The sequence below is a fragment of the Ranitomeya imitator genome, chromosome 3 (genome assembly GCF_032444005.1).
Source record: "Ranitomeya imitator isolate aRanImi1 chromosome 3, aRanImi1.pri, whole genome shotgun sequence".
In the NCBI taxonomy this organism is placed as follows: domain Eukaryota; kingdom Metazoa; phylum Chordata; class Amphibia; order Anura; family Dendrobatidae; genus Ranitomeya; species Ranitomeya imitator.
In genome coordinates this window covers 127,299,133-127,317,815 of record NC_091284.1, presented here as the reverse complement: position 1 = coordinate 127,317,815, position 18,683 = coordinate 127,299,133, and the positions used below count along the sequence as shown (strand labels likewise).

The following is an 18,683-nucleotide window of genomic DNA, read 5'->3' as shown; positions in this document are numbered from 1 at the left end:
TTCTCCCCTCAAGTGGTCACTATCACTGCAACCCTTCTGGTTCTCTTCCATCCTGGAGCTGCAGCTTCACATGTGGCTGCACGGTCCCACTCTCTGCTCACACTCCTCTCTCCTCCAACTCCCTGGATCAACTCACTAACTCCTCTTCCAGACCAGAATATATATCTCTGGGGAAGCTCCCCTGAATCCGGGTTCAGAGCTCCCCCTTCTGGCCTGGAATCAGAATGTTTTGCATGTAGGTGCTTTACCTGGTAAAGGGAATCCTCCTTGCCTCCAAGCATGACATTATCCTCCCCGAAAGGAAGGCAACATCACTGTAACAACCGGTTACTTGGGGTGTTACATCAGACCCTGAAGACATCCCTGGGATCTTTTACTATTCATCAAAATGTAGATGGCAAAGACGTCATGATTTTTATGACATTGGGTAGCATGGATTCTCCAATTTTTTTTTTCGAAAGACCTCATCATAACTAAATTGATAATTGATAATTCATGTATTGCAGGAGGTCAGAAAGCACAGTTATCTGATGTAAACGGGTGTAATCAATCTTATGACAAATCTAAATCTGTACTGTAGATTTACATACTTTATGTACTGTAAACTCCTTACTTCCTAATTTTATAAAATACTAGCTGAAGAGCCCGGCGTTGCCTGGGCATAGTAAATATCTGTGGTTAGTTATAGCACCTCACTTCTCTCATTTTCCCCCTCACTCCTCTCATTCCCCTCTAACACTTGTCATTTTGACCTCACATCGGTCATTTTCCTATCACTCCACTCATTTTGCACTCACACCTCATTTTGCACTCACACATCTCATTTTCACCTCAGTATATACATATTTGTCATCTCCCTTATATATAGTATACACCTGTATGTCATCTCCTGTATATAGTATATACCTGTATGTCATCTCCCCTGTATATAGTATATACCTGTATGTCATCTCCCCTGTAAATAGTATATACCTGCTGTATGTCATCTCCTCCTGTATATTGTATATACCTATATGTCATCTCCTCCTGTATATAGTATATACCTGTATGTCATCTCCCCTGTATATAGTATGTACCTGTATGTCATCTCCCCTGTATATAGTATGTACCTGTATGTCATCTCCTCCTGTATATAGTATATACCTGTAAGTCATCTCCTCCTGTATATAGTATATACCTGTAAGTCATCTCCTCCTGTATATAGTATATACCTGTGTCATCTCCCCTGTATATAGTATATAGCTGTGTGTCATCTCCTCCTGTATATAGTATATACCTGTATGTCATCTGCTCCTGTATATAGTATATACCTGTGTGTCATCTCTTCCTGTATATAGTATGTACCTGTGTCTTCTCCTCTTGTATATAGTATATACCTGTGTGTCATCTCCCCTGTATATAGTATGTACCTGTATGTCATCTCCCCTGTATATAGTATATACCTGTTTGTAATCTGCTCCTGTATATAGTATATACCTGTATGTCATCTCTTCTGTATATACCTGTATGTCATCTGCTCCTGTATATAGTATATACCTGTGTGTCATCTCCCCTGTATATAGTATGTACCTGTATGTCATCTCCTCCTGTATTAGACCTCGTTCACACGTTATTTGGTCAGTATTTTTACCTCAGTATTTGTAAGCTAACTTGGCAGCCTGATAAATCCCCAGCCAACAGGAAGCCCTCCCCCCTGGCAGTATATATAAGCTCACACATACACATAATAGACAGGTCATGTGACTGACAGCTGCCGTATTTCCTATATGGTACATTTGTTGCTCTTGCAGTTTGTCTGCTTATTAATCAGATTTTTATTTTTGAAGGATAATACCAGACTTATGTGTGTTTTAGGGCGAGTTTCATGTGTCAAGTTGTGTGTGTTGAGTTGCGTGTGGTGACATGCATGTAGCGACTTTTGTGAGATGAGTTTTGAGTGGCGACATGCCTGTAGCAACTTTTTGTGTGTCGAGTGGCATGTGACAGGTTAGTGTAGCAAATTGTGTGCAGCAAGTATTGTGCATGGCGAGTTTTGCGCATGGCGAGTTTTGCGCGTGGCGAGTTTTATGCGTGGTGCATTTTGAGTATGTGCAAGTTTTGTGTGAGGCAACTTTTGCATTTGTTGTAACTTTTGTGCATGTGGCAATTTTTCCGCGTTTGCAAGTTTTGCGTGTGGCAAGTTTTCCATGAGGTGAGTTTTCCACGTGTGGCTAGTTTTGCATGTGGCAAATTTTGCGCATGGCAGGTTTTGAGCGGTGACTTTTGTGTTTCGACCTTTATGTGGCGAGGTTGGTGTACGTGTGGTGAAATGTGTGCTGAGGGTGGTATATGTGTTCAAGCACGTGGTAGTGTGTGGCGCATTTTGTGTGTGTGTTCATATCCCCGTGTGTGGTGAGTATCCCATGTCAGGGCCCCACCTGAGCAACTGTACGGTATATACTCTTTGGCGCCATCGCTCTCACTCTTTAAGTCCCCCTTGTTCACATCTGGCAGCTGTCAATTTGCCTCCAACACTTTTCCTTTCACTTTTTCCCCATTATGTAGATAGGGGCAAAACTATTTTGTGAATTGGAAAGCGCGGGGTTAAAATTTCGCCTCACAACATAGCCTATGACGCTCTCGGGGTCCAGACGTGTGACCGTGCAAAATTTTGTGGCTGTAGCTGTGACGATGCAGATGCCAATCCCGGACACACATACATACATACACACACACACACATTCAGCTTTATATATTAGATTATATTGTAAAATATACACTAAGATATTCTGAGACTGTGGCTCTACGTACTCTCGGCACTGCTCTCCTGGACAAGCATTTTATTATCAAAGTACATTATATGTAAATCTGACATACATACAAAAGAAAATTTAACTTCAACAGCATTCATCTCTTATTATTAAAAAATTCACAAAAATGAAAAACATTGCCTTAAAGTAGCACTACAGAAGAGAAGCTATGATATATTCTGTTGGCACTAGCTCCGTAACTGTTAAAGATAGACGCAGTAATCTGCTGGACGGATCATTACAGTGGATCCTTGGCAATTTCCATTACACAGCCCTTGCCAATGAATGCCATTTTTGTTGTTGAGCTTTGAGGCAAAGCAGGCAGCGTACCACCACGCACCACCATAACTGGCTGCGCAGTTAGCTGAGTAGATATCTTGGTCTTTGTCTTTTGCTGTGAACTTCATGTTATCGTGTGTGGTTCCTGCTGCGATTGAAGACATGGCATCTCCAGCTGTACCTGTGTAGCTTCCCAATCTCAATCTGTAGCCATTAGCCTCATCGTCTACACTGAAGAGATTGTAATCGGCATATTTTTCTTCATTTGTATTATCATGAATCACAAACCGTACCTGGTAGACTTTCTGCTTAGTAATGTGATGGAGATACTCTAAGCCCAGCCAGTAGTCCTTCTCCACATTCCCAAAGCCATATTTGTAAGTGGTCCAGGATTCATCCCAGGTTATCTCCGAATTGAAGGTATTACGCTGAATGACAATCCAGCCGCCACTCTCAGTCATATCACAGTACACAATCAATGGGTGCAATCCTCTGGGACGTATAATGTAGACTCCACTCTCTTTGTATAGTGGTATTTCACTGCAGTCCTTTGGTAAATCTATGATCAAACACACACAGATAAAGTCATTTAAATCCTTGTAGACAAAATTACTATTACAGGGGTGTACAGGCTGCAAGTGGTTCCAAACAATTGATTTTCTGCTTTTCAAAGTTAATGATATCAGAAATAGGCTGAGGTCACACGAGCGAACAAAAACAATCAGTCCCGCTCTCATACAAAAAAGTGGGAAGATTTTTTTTTCTCACCTGTCATCCGTGTTCTCTCCATGTGCGGTTTGTATGTAATCCGTTTGTTTAGTCAGCAACTATTAAGCATTTACAGTTTCCTATACTACAAAACTGCAATGTGCCCGTAAAAATTCAATCTCATACTGATGGTCCATAAGGCATCCATTTTGCTTGCACCCATCTGATTTTGAAGTCAAATCTCAACATGTTGCGATATTTCCAAATGCAGCTGAGAAAAAATATGCAGATCTGCACTGCGTCATTGAATAACATAGGTCCGAATGCGATCACTTTTTACCAGATTGCACTAGTCCAATTTATACACTCGTGGGAGGTAGCCTATGCAGACCGCCTGTGTTAACTTTAAAGGGTGGCTGCTCTACTTTTATATTTATGACCTATCCAAAAAATAGGTAATCAATATCATCAGGCCCCATCTCTTCAGTTCATCGGGTCCCAGCGGCAGGCTACTGCCGGTGCAGCAACTGAACCTGCTTCCGAGATGCAGGTTCAGTTATACTCTTTTGCCGTGCGGGCCCGACACAGGGCAGGATGGAGACACGGGGCAGGATGGAGACACGGGAAGCAGGATGGAGACACAGGGGCAGGATGGAGACACGGGGGGCTGGATGGAGACATGGGTAGGATGTAGACACAGGGCAGGATGGAAGCACAGGAGACAGGATGGGAACACGGGGGCAGGATGGAGACATGGTGCAGGATGGAGACAGATGGGGCAGGATAGAGACAGATGGGGCAGGATGGAGACAGATGGGTAAGGAATATGGTGCAGGATGGAGACAGATGGGGATGGAATATGGAGTAGGATGGAGACAGATGGGACAGGAATATGGGGCACAATGGAGACAGATGGGACAGGATGTAGACACATGGTGCAAGATCATTGAGCAGGATGCAGACATGGGGCAGGATGGAGACACATGGTGCAGGATCATGGGGAAGGATGGATATGATGGAGACAGATGGGGCAAGATCATGGGGCAGATGTGGCAGGATCATGGGACAGATGGGGCTGGATCATGGGACAGATGTGGCTGGATCATGGGACAGATGGGGCAGGATTGATTATCACATGGAGGCAGAATGGATATGAGGGCAGGATGGGAGAACATATGGGGCCGTGATAGGAGAACATATGATTGGAGCCAGGAATGAGAAACATGGGGGCCAGGATGGGGGATATTATTAAGGGATATTATTAATGCAGTGATGTATTTATTTTATTTTTTGAGGATACTGTTTTAAATGTGGGGGGCTGTCCTGTCACCATGCAGAGTGACACTATGTCGCCTTTTTTTCTTTATCTGGTGTAGTGTAGAAGTTGGGAAAAAAGTAAGTAATGTGCAGCACCCCAGAGTCCTGGTCGTTGCAGTAATGTCGCTCTGCCACTAAGGGGAGCGATGTTATGTCTGATTGCACTAAAGGAGTTCACTTGACCAGGTATCACAGTCACACACTACACTTCACACTCCGGCCACCAGGGGGAGCAAAAGGCACTAGGCCACGCCTCACACTGGTAAAACTGGGGGTTGGATAGGAAGTTAGGTCAGAACGCAGCCTGGGAGAGCTCCAGGGAGGACCTGTCAGAACTGGGAATCTGGCAGGTACCTAGCAGAAAGGACAGATTGTTACGGGACCGCGCCTGCACTACCTTGCGGCGGTATCTCAAGGAAGGACACGAAGAGAAGGATATTGTGGAGAAGTGAGAAGTGGGATCATAGTATGAAGGAGATAGAACCAGAAGGAGTCGTGCCCCGAGATTGGCAACATCCTTCTGAGGCACGTAGCCGGTGGCCGAAGCACCGAGGAAGTAACAGACTCCACGCATTACTTCAAAAAGCGGCAGGACTGTTAATTACAGGTTGGCTGTCTACCATATATCACCTAAGAAGACATAGGAGGCAATCGTCGGAGAGGGGCATCTCTAGGGTCCCAGAATAACTCCATGCCTACCTGCCATAAAGGTGCGTCCTAGCCATATAATTTGGGGGACGGAGAGAGAGAAGGAACAGATATGACAGTTGTGAGGACTATCCCGTGGTGCTCAGCAGAGAAGGACTTCAACACACAGGCGCTAGAAGGTAGACACTGATTCCCACCTGCAAAGGGAACTCTGGATGTGCCCTGGGACCGGCCGGTCTCAGCCAGCCCCGTTAGCAGTGCTCTGGACTGCGGAGCCCGAAGCCTTCAGTAAAAAGGTAAAGAGACTACAACCTTGTGTCCTCGTTATTCCTCGCACCTTGCACCACACACCATCACCTTTCATTGGACACCCCTTAGCAGGATCATGGACCGGGTCTAGCCACCGTGACAACCCCGGATCGAGTACCCCGTGGCCCTGTGTCGGGGGGCGCTCCAACTGTATTCTGCAAGTGGTGCTCTAGATAACTGTGTTATTTCCTACAGCATCGAGCCCTGGCTGGAAGAAGTGATGGTGGCCTGTGCTGGATAAGGATGAAAAGTGAAGATGAAGGACTTCACCTAGCGACATCAATGGTGAGTCAGTGTGTTACCTGAGTCGCCCGCCAGGGCCGTAGGGTACTCGGTACCGGGTCCGGTACTTAAAGGTGATGTCACAGTGGCGGTGACCCGGTCCGTGGCCCTGGGCGCCCAAGTAAAAGAGAATGTCCTTAAACGGGTTTTAAATAAAGTTTGTGTTCGTGACGCCACCTGTGGTTCTCGGTCAGGGATGACCGTCACTGCTTAAAGGGATCCACTGGGGTGATGTTATGGCAGCTAAGATGGTATGGCTTCTCACAAGTTAAGCTGGATCCCCAGGGCTCCCGGTGTATAGATAAGGATGGTAGGTGGTATAGCAAGAAACGGAGGAAACAGGTTTGCAGTCTCTTTACCTGGTTTATTGATGAATTCAGGCAGTCACAGTCCAGGGTACCAGATCACAGGTAAAGGTAGGATCTGGTCATTTTGGAAGCGAGTTGGGAGTCCCCCTTACCAGGTGGAGTTAGAAGCCTTCCCTCTAGCGCTGTGGTATAATTCCTTGCTGAAAAAAGAAAAAAATATATACCAGCTCACCTGTCGGCATGTGTTGTGGGGAAGCACGGATAACGTGTAGTCATCACGTGAGCAAAGCTTTGAGAAAGAACATACCATTGTTCAAAACGCGTTGCTGGCTACTCTTCACTATGTAATTTATTGGATTGGACTGGACTTTGCCTTTTATCCTGAATAAATTTGTAAGTTTTTGGAACCTGGATTTTTTTCTCTTTTTTGGATAATTCCTTGCTGCCCTACGTCTCTCACAATGTCCTCACGTGTTCTTTCTGTCCTCCTTGTAGGTAGGACACTAACCCGTATGACAGGTGGCTCGAGCCTTTTTACAGGGTCTCTATCGTGACCCGGGCTCTATGCACCACTGTGTCTCCAGGTGTCAGGGCGGACAGGTGACTTGCAATCCAACTGTCCTGCCGGTTTCTGCTGTGAGCCATGGAGTCCCTCACAACCTCTGTCTTCCGACTACAGGTGTCTGCACTCTGTAGGGAGGTAGCCCAGTAGCAGCTATTCTCCACAGTTCTCACTCTCCTGCACTTCACTTCTCCTACACGCTCACTACAATCCATTCGGCTTTCTCTTTCTCTCTTTCTAGGAGCTGCAGCACATCTCGTGGCTGCAAAGCCCCTTTGCTCCCTTCTATGTTATGATCTGGTGGCCCAGGAGCAGCATGAGACATACTCTGGAGAAGGTGGTACCTGTACTGACCGCAGACCCTGAACTTAGCAGCGCAACTAGAAATAGCCGTGGGATGTACCTAACACTCCCTAGACACCTCGACACAGCCTAAGGACTAACTTCCCCGAAAGATAGAAACGGGAAAACTATCTTGCCTCAGAGAAAATCCCCAAAGGATAGACAGCCCCCCACAAATATTGACTGTGAGAGGAGAGGGAAATGACAAACGCAGACTGAAATCAGGATTAGCAAAGGAGGCCTTACTAGCTAAAAAGAAAGAATAGGACAGAGAACTATGCGGTCAGTATTAAAACACTAGAAAATATCCACCACAGAAAATACAAAACTCCACATCTGACTAAAGACATGGAGGGTATATCTGCATCTCCAGAGATACCGCTTGGCTGCAAAAAATTCTTACACAGACAAGCTGGACAAGGCAAAACATGAAAATGCACTGAACTATAAGGCCCACAGCATGTGGACAGCAAAAACAAAGCCAGGACTTATCTTTGTTGAAAAGCACAGCAAACAGGAGAGACCAGTAAGGGATGTGAATCCTCCAAAAACAATGGGCAACTGGCACTGACTAAAGGATCAAGCAGGACTAAATAGCTGAGTCCAAATTGCAAAAAGTGAACACACCTGATAAATGCTGCGATCCAAAGCCAGCAGCACTACCACTCATAACCACCGGAGGGAGCCCAAGAGCAGAATTCACAACACTTCTATCTCTGACAGGAACTAACTGACCTCACTTTCCCTCCAGACCAGAATATATATAGGGAGCTACCCACAAACTGGATCAGAGCTCCCCCTTCTGGCCTGAGTGCATATTGCATGCTTGTGTTTACCTGATAAAAAAAAAATCCTTCTTCGCTTCCAAGCGTGACTTCACTCTCCCCATGAGGAAAGCAATGCCACTGTGACAACCAGGAACCTGGGGTGTCACATTACCTGCACACTGACACCATACACTATACACTATATACAGTGGTCATTTGTACAAAGTCACCAGTGATCACTGTATTAGCTTTACACTGACACTATATACAGAGCTCCTGTGTATAATGTCATTGATCACTGTATAACCTGTACACTGATACTGCATAAAGAGCTCCTGTGTATAATATCACCGGTAATCACTGTATTACCTGGACCCGTACACTGCATACTAAGTACAGATTTCCTGTGTATAATTGCACTTATGGTGATATTAGTATTGTGTTTGTTTATTAATGATCAGTATTGTAGTATTCAGACACTATTTGGTGGTAATATGTTGTCCGGCCATGGTGTGGCGGTATTTGTTCCTTGTATGTACTGTTATTTGGTCACTATGTGGTGGTAATATGTGGTCTGGTCATGGTGTGGTGGTGTTTGTCCCTTGTATGTGCTGTTATTTGGTCACTATGTGGTGGTAATATGTGGTCTGGTCATGGTGTGGTGGTATTTGTCCCTTGTATGTGCTATTATTTGGTCACTATGTGGTGGCAATATGTGATCTGGTCATGGTGTGGAGGTATTTGTCCCTTGTTTTGTGATATTTTTGGACATTTAAAACAGTGAAAAATAAATTAAAAATGTACCTAAATTGTATTGCTTATTTTAACAAATGTTTAATAGGTTAGAGTAGAGTAGGGCCCGGCCAAAAGAGTCTACCTTATTGTGGTGGTGGCTTAAAAAATGTTCTGGCCAAAACAAAAGCTACTGGCTATGTTTGTGATCTGATTATGGGAACTGTTAATGTGTGATTGGTGAGGATGTGGTGCAGATGTGGAGTTTTTCTATGAGTGGGCGGTGGGACTATACATGGTTCTAGGGGTGGAGGCAAGACTGGTGTGGAATCTGGGCGGAGTCTCAAGGGGCACCCGAAAATTTTGCCAGTATGGGGCTCCGAAATTTCTAGTTGCAGCCCTGCCAACACCTGGCACCCCTGCCTGTGCTGGTGGCAAATGGAAGCTAGCAGTTGCATAACTGAACAGCACAGACAGCGGCCATTATAAAGTGAACGGAAAAGTAATATCAGCTCGGCAACCAATGACATCTGGCCACTGACCACACCGAGAACAACTAATCACTGAGGGTGCCGAATGTTAGACCCCTACCAATCTGATATTAGTGACCTATTAAATGCATAGGTCATCAGAATGTGGCTGTGGTGACCAAAACGTATAAAAAAAATTTGTCCCATTCTCATCCAGGAGAGTAGGATGTTTTATTTCTCACTTATCTGTGTGCAAATCCATTTTTTTTACTCAGCAGCTATTAGTCTTTAAAGCACCATTTACAGTTTCCTATTGTACAGAATTGTAATGTATAACAGGGGTTATACAGCTCCTGTATTTTCTGTGTAGTTGCCTAACCCCTGATGAACCCCTGTTATCCCCAATGGGGGGGAAACGCGTCGGGCATTACCTGGGGACTTACTGACAGACTATGGTCAGGATGACATCCATTCTTCCACATGGACTTCTGGGTCTAATTGGAAATGCCATAATACACCTCAACAAGTAGATGAGTACAGCGGTGACACAATTTTATGCATACTGTCTATGTGGTCAGAACGATTGTGTTCGAGTACCTTGAGGATTGTAAAAGAGGTGTATGAATGTTAAAATTACCTGCCTATGGATATCTATGTACTACCTGGTGGATCCATGTTTTTAGGAGTATCTGTCCTATAATGATGAATGATATACTGCCGTTCCACTGGTATATAAATGTTGCACATTGATGTGGTTCCAGTGTCTTTTGAAAGGCTACTTTGGTGGCATTGAGCACCCGTCTCTTGCTGAATATTGTAATAAGACGGGAGTAGTGTGACCAATACACATTTTGTCATCATACATATTCTGTCTATTCTTGCACTTTATGCTGGTCAGGATAATCTAATTTGGACAAGATATATCTTTATACTCCGTTATACCAAGTTATCTGTAAGGGTATTTTTTGTGGTGGTATATATTGCTATGCGACACCCACCATATATTGCAATATAAAGCTGTGATAGCAATCGATTTCTCTTTTTTTTTTTCATTATTATTTTTTTGTATTTAATTTTTCAATTTTTTTGTGTTTTTTTCACGGGTATCGGAGGTGTATTTGGGACATTATCTTTTGTCTATCCTTATTATAGGGACTGTTAGGGACCCTAGGGTCAGCCGCCGAGGAGTGGGGGCGCCTACCGCAGAAAATTAGGGTGCCAACCTCCACTGTTAGGTAGTTGTCAGTATAGGATTGTACTTCAGGGCTCACCAGGTTTCTTGTATTACAGACCTTTTTAGGGATTTAAAAGGGTGAGCCGTCGAGGAGTGGGAGCATCAACCGCGGAAAATTAGGGTGCCAACCTCCCCTAACAGGCAGGATTTATTGTAGTCCGTTATAGGGTTCTTTAGGTACACTTTGTAATTTTTTACTATATGTGATATATAAAGTCTTCTATTTTTAACTATTGTGATTAAAAGTTATTTTTTAGGGATCCTTGTTTTTTCTGGTTTGGTTTTCTATAGTAAAGCTATTAACCTGTGGATTAAGCCCATATCTGCAGGTTAATAGCGCTTTTGCTGATGACAGGTTTCCTTTAACATTTAAATGTTATTTTTATTTTAGATTGAGGCTGTGTGCACACGTTGCAGATTTTTTGCGTATTTTTGCGTTTTTTCGAAATGCGAAAAAATGCATACATTATGCATCCCATCATTTAGAATGCATTCCGCAATTTTTGTGCACATGATGCGTTTTTTTTCTGCGAAAAAAACGCATCGTGGTAAAAAAAAGCAGCATGTTCATTAATTTTGCGGATTTTGTGCAGATTTCCCACTATATTATTGCACTGGAAACCTCCGGAAAATCCGCAAAAAAAACCGCACCAAAAACCAGTTTTGCTCAGGAAATTTCTGCAAGAAATCCTGAACGTGTGCACATAGCCTTATAGTTAAAAAAAAAGAAAGCTGATTTTTTTTTCATTAGGCCATGTTCACACGTTCAGTATTTGGTCAGTATTTCAAAGACAAAACCAGGAGAGGAACAATCAGATGAAAAGTATAAAAGAAACACGTCACCACTTCTGTATTTATAACCCACTCCTGGTTTTAGCTTACAAATATTGAGGTGAAAACTCACTAAATACTCAACTTGTGCACGTGGCCTTAAGGTGACTAAAGATAACAGTGCAAAACAAATACGGTACATTAATCACATTTTATTCATATGCTTTTAATATTTTTTTACTTTTTTAATACAATTTTTTAACACACCAATAAATGTCAGAAAATAATGACATACAGATTTGGTATCCATATAACCAAAACAATCCAAAAAATACAATGAACATTTCATTTATGGTGATCAGTAAATTGTGTAAATCTAAATGGTGCAATTTTTTTCCTGCATTTAACCAAAAAAATGTACAAAAAAAAAAAAGACCTTAAAAAAAGGAAATGCTGCCATGCCTATAAATATGGGACCATGAAAAAAAACTATTTGGTTGTAGAGGATGCAGTATCAAAATGACCATCAGTAAATGGAATAAATTACAAATATGCAGCTGCTTCTATTTTTTTTGTCTTCTTTGTTAGAATTTACAGAAAATATAGTCATATTTCTATATTTTGTGTGTAATGTGTATATACCTGTAATGAGTTTATGCTTTCACAATGTGTAATGACATGTGTAATGTATAAGCATATATATATTTTATATATGTGTGCCCAATGTGAATATGATTGTGTACATGCATAGTGCTTGTGTATATGTGCATGTATATCCATCAGTGGGGTACACTGGGCTGATAATGTGCAAAATTATAGTTCGATTTATCGTGATCGCACAGCAAGATAATTATGGCGTGCATTATGACAGTGAATCCAAGGCATGCCAATGACATAGAGAAATGGCAGAGCGCTGGACGTTGAATTAATCACTTTTTACTGTATATTACCTTTGCATCCTGACAATATCTGCATCTGTAGTGTCATATTTGCATCAAGGGAGAACTTACTTTCTAACGGCTCTTCATCCTCATTTCTTGGTCTCCGATGACCATGACGTGTTGAGACTGCACAAACCAAGACTAGTATCCACAGGTAATGCAAAATCCCTAACAGAGGAAAGTACAGAAATCTCATGCACATGTCAATATACTATAGAATTATATACGTTTCATCCATTCTCGTACTAACAATTGTAATGTTTCATAAAAACAACACATTCTGCAGTGCCCCTGTAAAGTCGGGATCACACTTGCGTGTGCAATGCAAGAAACTCGCATGAGTCTCTCGCATCAATACCCGGCACTGCCGCCGGCACTCGGGACCGGAGCGTTCAGCTGCATGTATTTCCAGTCCCGAGTGCCGGCGGCAGTGCCGGGTATTGATGCAAGAGACTGGTGCGTGTTTCTCACATTGCAAACGCAAGTGTGACCCCTGCCTAAAATTGTAGCGTTCTTGCTGGGCTCAATTTGGTCTACATGTTACAGGACTAAAGGTCGGTTCTCTTATTTGAAGGAAATGGACTTTTCTGGAATCATGACAGTGAATGTACATATGTAGTAGTATACTGATGTCTAACACTAGCCTTCTCATCAATAATATATGACTTGTATGGTATTATAGGTGATATGCTACAGAAAAGCTTTTGTGTACACTTTACGGCAGTTAAAGCACCATTCCAGCATTTTCATTTCATTTCAGAGCTGAAGTTGTGCTGCTAATCTAAGTTCCCTGCCCCTAGCATTAAACTCAATGACCGCTGTCTTCAGCTCTTCCTGGTTCCTCTCCGGGCCCACACCACCATCGTGTGAACGCAACTGCGGACTGACCAGAAGTCAGAGTTACGGTTACAAGCTCTCAGTGTAAGTCTATTAGCGCCTCATTGTGGCCTCGTTCTGACTCTCATAGACTTACATTGATTTGTCACTTCTGGATTGCCAAGCAATAATAGGGACAAATATTGCTGCAGCATCTCAGCAGTGGGGTATTAGCAGGCTAAGGAGTGCAGGTTGGGGATAGATGTGGACGGTGCTGGAAATGTGAAAAGTCCTATTTGCTGAAATCTCTGGGTCGGCACAAGTTGTTATGGGGGTGTGGGTCAGAAAGAAAGGACATAAAAAGTGAATGGCTCTAATAGAAATAACGTCAGCTGTAAATCACTATCAATAACTGTACTGTAATCTTTTACATGTTCTGCAGGACTATTATCTACCTCTATTTCGTGGTCACGATATGGCAGGAATATATACATTTGTGCTCAAAAGTTTACATACTCCGGCAGAATTTTTGATTTCTTGGCCTTTTTTCAGAGAATATGAATGATAGCAACTTTTTCTCCACACATGGTTAGTGGTTGGATGAAGCCATTTATTTTCAAACTACTCTGTTTTCTCTTTTTAAATCATAATGACAACCAAAAACATCCAAATGACCCTGATCAAAAGTTCATGTACCCCCATTTCTTAATTCCGTGTATTGCCCCCTCTAACATCAATGACAGTTTGAAGTCTTCTGTGCTAGATGTGGATGAGGTTCTTTATTTTTTCAGAAGGTAAAGCTGCCCACTCTTCTTGGCAAAAAGCCTCCAGTTCCTGTAAATTCCTGGGCTGTCTAGCATGAATTGTGTTCTTCAGATCTCCCCAGAGTGGCTCACTGATATTGAGGTCAGGAGACTGAGATGGCCTCTCCAGAACCTTCACTTTCTTCTGCTGAAGCCAATGACAGGTTGACTTAGTCTTGTGTTTTGGATCGTTGTCATGTTGGAACGTCCAAGTACGTCCCATGCGCAGCTTCCGGGATGATGATTGCAAATTTGCCTCCAGTATTTGCTGATAATGTGCTACATTCACCTTTACTTCAACTTTGGCCAAGTTTCCTGTGCCTTTGTAGCTCACACATCCCTAAAACATCAGCGATTCACCTCAATGCTTTACAGTAGGTATGGTGTTCCTTTCATCATAGGCCTTGTTGACCTCTCTCCAAATGTAGCATTCACGGTTGTGGCCAAAAAGTTCCATTTTGGTCATTTCACTTCAAATTACCTTATTCTAGAAGTTTTGAGGCTTGTCTCTGTGCTGTTTTGCGTATTGTAGGTGAGATACTTTGTGGCATTTACACAGTAATGGCTTTCTTTTGGCGACTCGACCATGCAGCCCATTTTTCTTCAAGTGCCTCCTTATTGTACATTTTGAAACAGCCACACTACTAGTTTTCAGAGAGTCCAGTATTTCAGCTGATGTTATTTGTGGGTTTTTCTTTGCATCACGAACAATTTTCCTGGCAGTTGTGGACAAAATTTTTGTTGGTCTACCTGACCATTGTTTTGTTTTTACAGAGCCCCTGATTTACCATTTGTTAATCACAGTTTGAATGCTACTGACTGACATTTTAAATTCCTTGGATATCTTTTTGAATCCCTTTCCTGCTTTATACAGTTCAACTACCTTTTTCTGTAGATCCATTGACATTCTTTTGCTTTCCCCATGACTCACAAACCAGACATGTCAGTGGCTGGATGAAAGATGCAAGAGTCTGTCTGGATCCCAGAAACTCACTCAGCTTTTATGCACACACAGAGATTACAAGGAAACAGGTCACAAGTGAGGATGTTACCTTTAGTAGCCATTCAAACCCATTTGTGTCAACTTTTGTGCATCTTATCGGGCCAAAATCACCAGGGTATGTGAAATTTTGATCAGGGTCATTTGGATGTTTTGGGTTGTCATTATGATTTAAAAAGAGAAAACACAGTAGTTTGACAATAAATGGCTTCACCCAACCACTAACCATGAGTGGAGAAAAAGTTTCGGTGTTATCATTCATAATCTCTGAAAAAAAGGCCAAGAAAGCAAAAATTCTTTTGAGCACAACTGTAGATAGATATTATATAACATGTCATGTCCTGTAACTAGGCTTAGGGTCAATCAGTCCAGTGCAGGATTGTGTCTGTCTTCACTTTGAGGTATGGGGTGATTTATTTCTGCAGACTGAACTTTTCTGCAGATCTGGTGATGCTGGCGCCAATGACATCACACTGACTGCATGGCCTAATCGGTAGGGCAATGAATCTCACTGTGCCTCAGCAGAGGGGCTGCTGATATAATACAGGATCCGGCTGTGGACGTTTTAGAGGTTGAGCAGCATCCTGCCACCTCCTCACTGTACGGAGACCAGAAGCCTACTGCTCCACATCCCCATCCGGAGCTGTTACTTAAAGGGACTCTGTCACCTGAATTTGGCGGGACTGGTTTTGGGTCATATGGGCGGAGTTTTTGGGTGTTTGATTCACCCTTTCCTTACCCGCTGGCTGCAATATTGGATTGAAGTTCATTCTCTGTCCTCCATAGTACACGCCTGCACAAAGCAAGATTGCCTTGTGCAGGCGTGTACTATGGAGGACAGAGAATGAACTTCAATCCAATATTGCGGCCAGCATGCAGCCAGTGGGTAAGGAAAGGGTGAATCAAACACCGGAAAACTCCGCCCATATGACCCAAAACTAGTCCCGCCAAATTCAGGTGACAGGTTCCCTTTAATGATGGCAGGAAGAAGCAGCCATATGCGTTCCCACACTTCAGCAGACTGTCGCACACAGCGTGGGTGTGTCTACATTACCTAGATGCGGTCGACTGGAACATATATACAACTGTATTGTCATATAATGTGACTGTCATGTATGTTCGATGTGGGAATACCACTTTATGCCGTCCGATGCCTGTAGCCATCTATTCTTTATATTAGGGCACATTATTTATATCCTCATTAGCACACACAATGTTTTGCAAATTTCCTATTGGGAACGAACCACAAATTATTGTTTTAGTTTGGTAAGTTTAGATAACTAATAGATTTTTATGATTATTACAAAGTTCCTTGCAACTTTTTTTCCCATAGGGAAACACTGAAGACTTGTACAAGTCTCTGTAATGCCAGAATGTTGCCACAGAACGCAGAGAACAACTCAGTGTTCACTCAAATGTGACAAGTATCATTACAGATGTTTAATTACACAGACCTGACATAATATAATACCTGCATGTACCACAACACCTTCATACAAGCCTTCTACAAGGTAAGTCAGGTCTGATGGCGGACATTATCCTATAGTAGGAAAATCTGCAGACCCTTATTGAATGAGGCTCACATCTGTGCTGTTCCTGCACACATAGAAATACTAAATGAATGATCTAATCCTACATGGACATTATCTAATACCGCTGATCAGTCTACTCACCCATCGTCCTGTTCGTTCATCTACTCGCTCCCTGAGCTCCACTGTCTAATGTTAATCTGCAGGGCTTTCTTTTTTGCTTGTCCTCAATTGCTAGACCAACAGATTGTGCCACACCATGGAATAAGCATGAGTGCAAAGTCCCTGCATGTTTTCAAGAAATAAAATGAATTGCTTTAACTCCTTAATGTCGTCTACTAGTTTTTTACTGCAGAAAGGGGAAGTCTTGCATAAAAATGCATGGTGCATTTTCATGTTTTCACCCCAAATGTTTGTTCATCATGTTCCATGATGAAAACATTTTTAGATGAAACTAAATTTAAGAGGATAGATTGCTCTTTAAATACTTGAAAGGGTATTTCCCATATATAGAATATGTCATACAATTCTGATAAATGTGGGTTCCACTCTAGCAAACATGGATGTCAAATATTGTGGATATACTGTAAATATCAAAGACTGACCGTCACTTCCAAACAGAAAAACGGGTGGGAAAAGATGCAAGCTAAGAGAGCCGCTTCCATAACGCTATAGTATGTTAGTATGGAATAGATATTTCTAGCCTTAAAACCATCCCTGAACACTTCAAGCTGTGCCACAACTGCAACCCTGATGACTTGAAAATACGGGGTATTGACAGAGTGCATTCCGGTATCAGACGTGGTGATCTCAGACGGTTCTGGCACAGCTTGAGTGCCGCTGGATTGTTTCCCTAGGGACCATGTCTCACTTTGTGTTAAGTGAGAAGCTTTCTTTCACCCATTTCTTGTAACCGGTTTGCTTTTATTTATTGTTCCCTCTCTGGATTTTAATTGTGTGTTTTTGTTTTTTATTTTTAGTTAATTTAGTAGTAAGTAATTTTTGGATCTACAACTGGGATGTTGCTCACCCCTTCCACCTTCCTTATCATCACCATACAACTGGCCTCTCATTAGATCGTCTGGGGATATTATAATTATGCATTAAAGAGGAGGAACTCTTTATGTACTTGTCTTTTGCTTAATATGTCATCATTATATACCGTATATATTTCTTATCAACCTTATTTATTATTCTTTATATATTTTTGTTAAAGTATACTGTTTTGTGTTACTTTTTGCTTTGGTCAGTTTTCTCTTTCTTCTTTTTTTTTTACCCTCCTTAGGCCTCTTTCACACTTCCGTCTTTCAGCTCCCGTCACAATCCGTTGATTTTTGAGAATGCAGGATCCTGCATTTTCTCATAGACTTGTATTAGCGACGGATTGTGACGGACGGCCATCCGTTTCATTCGTCTTTCACTGGATCCTGCATAAAAAAAATGGTCCGTCGGGCAGAGAAAACGTTCAGAGGAACGTTTTTTCTGCGCGTCGGAAAATCGGTCAGCGACGTATCCTGCGCTGCCCGTCACTGGCTACAATAGTAGCCTATGGGCGCAGGATGCGTTGCTGCCTGTGAAAAGCAGGAATCCAGCGACGGGTCCCACCTTTTCGAAGAGAGCTTGCTCTCTTTCTCTTTTTACTATTGATGCTGCCTATGAATGTTACAAATAATTTAAAAAAATTAAAAATCGCAATATTCTCACCTACCGGCGTTCCCGCGCAGCGTCACCGATGTTCCCGGCAGCTAGCGTTACTTCCTAGTAATACATTGCGAAATCTCGCGAGACGTCGCGGTCTTGTGACTTCTCGCGAGATTTCGCAATGTATTACTAGGAACGCTAGCTGCCGGGACCATCGGTCAGCGGGAACGCCGGTACGTGAGAATATTTTTTTTAACCTGATTTGTGTTGTGTATGTGTTTTCGCAGCAGTTTTCCACTGCGAAGATGCATACACAACAGGTGCACATAGGCTCGACGGGTCCATCAGAAAGACAGGCCCAGTGCACACGTTTTCCACAATCTGCACAGGATCTGTCATTTCAACGTCTTGACGGATCCTGTGCAGATTTGGAAG

General features: G+C 42.7%; 1 protein-coding gene across 1 annotated transcript; it reads right to left on the bottom strand.

Moving 5' to 3' along the window:
* Positions 1-2,781: 2,781 nt before the first annotated feature.
* Positions 2,782-16,882, bottom strand: LOC138672954 (fibrinogen-like protein 1-like protein). The gene is made up of 3 exons (XM_069761408.1): positions 16,752-16,882; positions 12,529-12,627; positions 2,782-3,627 (listed from the first exon to the last, which is right to left on the bottom strand). The coding sequence occupies exons 1-3, from the start codon at positions 16,753-16,755 to the stop codon at positions 2,993-2,995; spliced, it is 738 nt and encodes a 245-aa protein (XP_069617509.1). The 5' UTR covers positions 16,756-16,882; the 3' UTR covers positions 2,782-2,992.
* Positions 16,883-18,683: the final 1,801 nt, after the last annotated feature.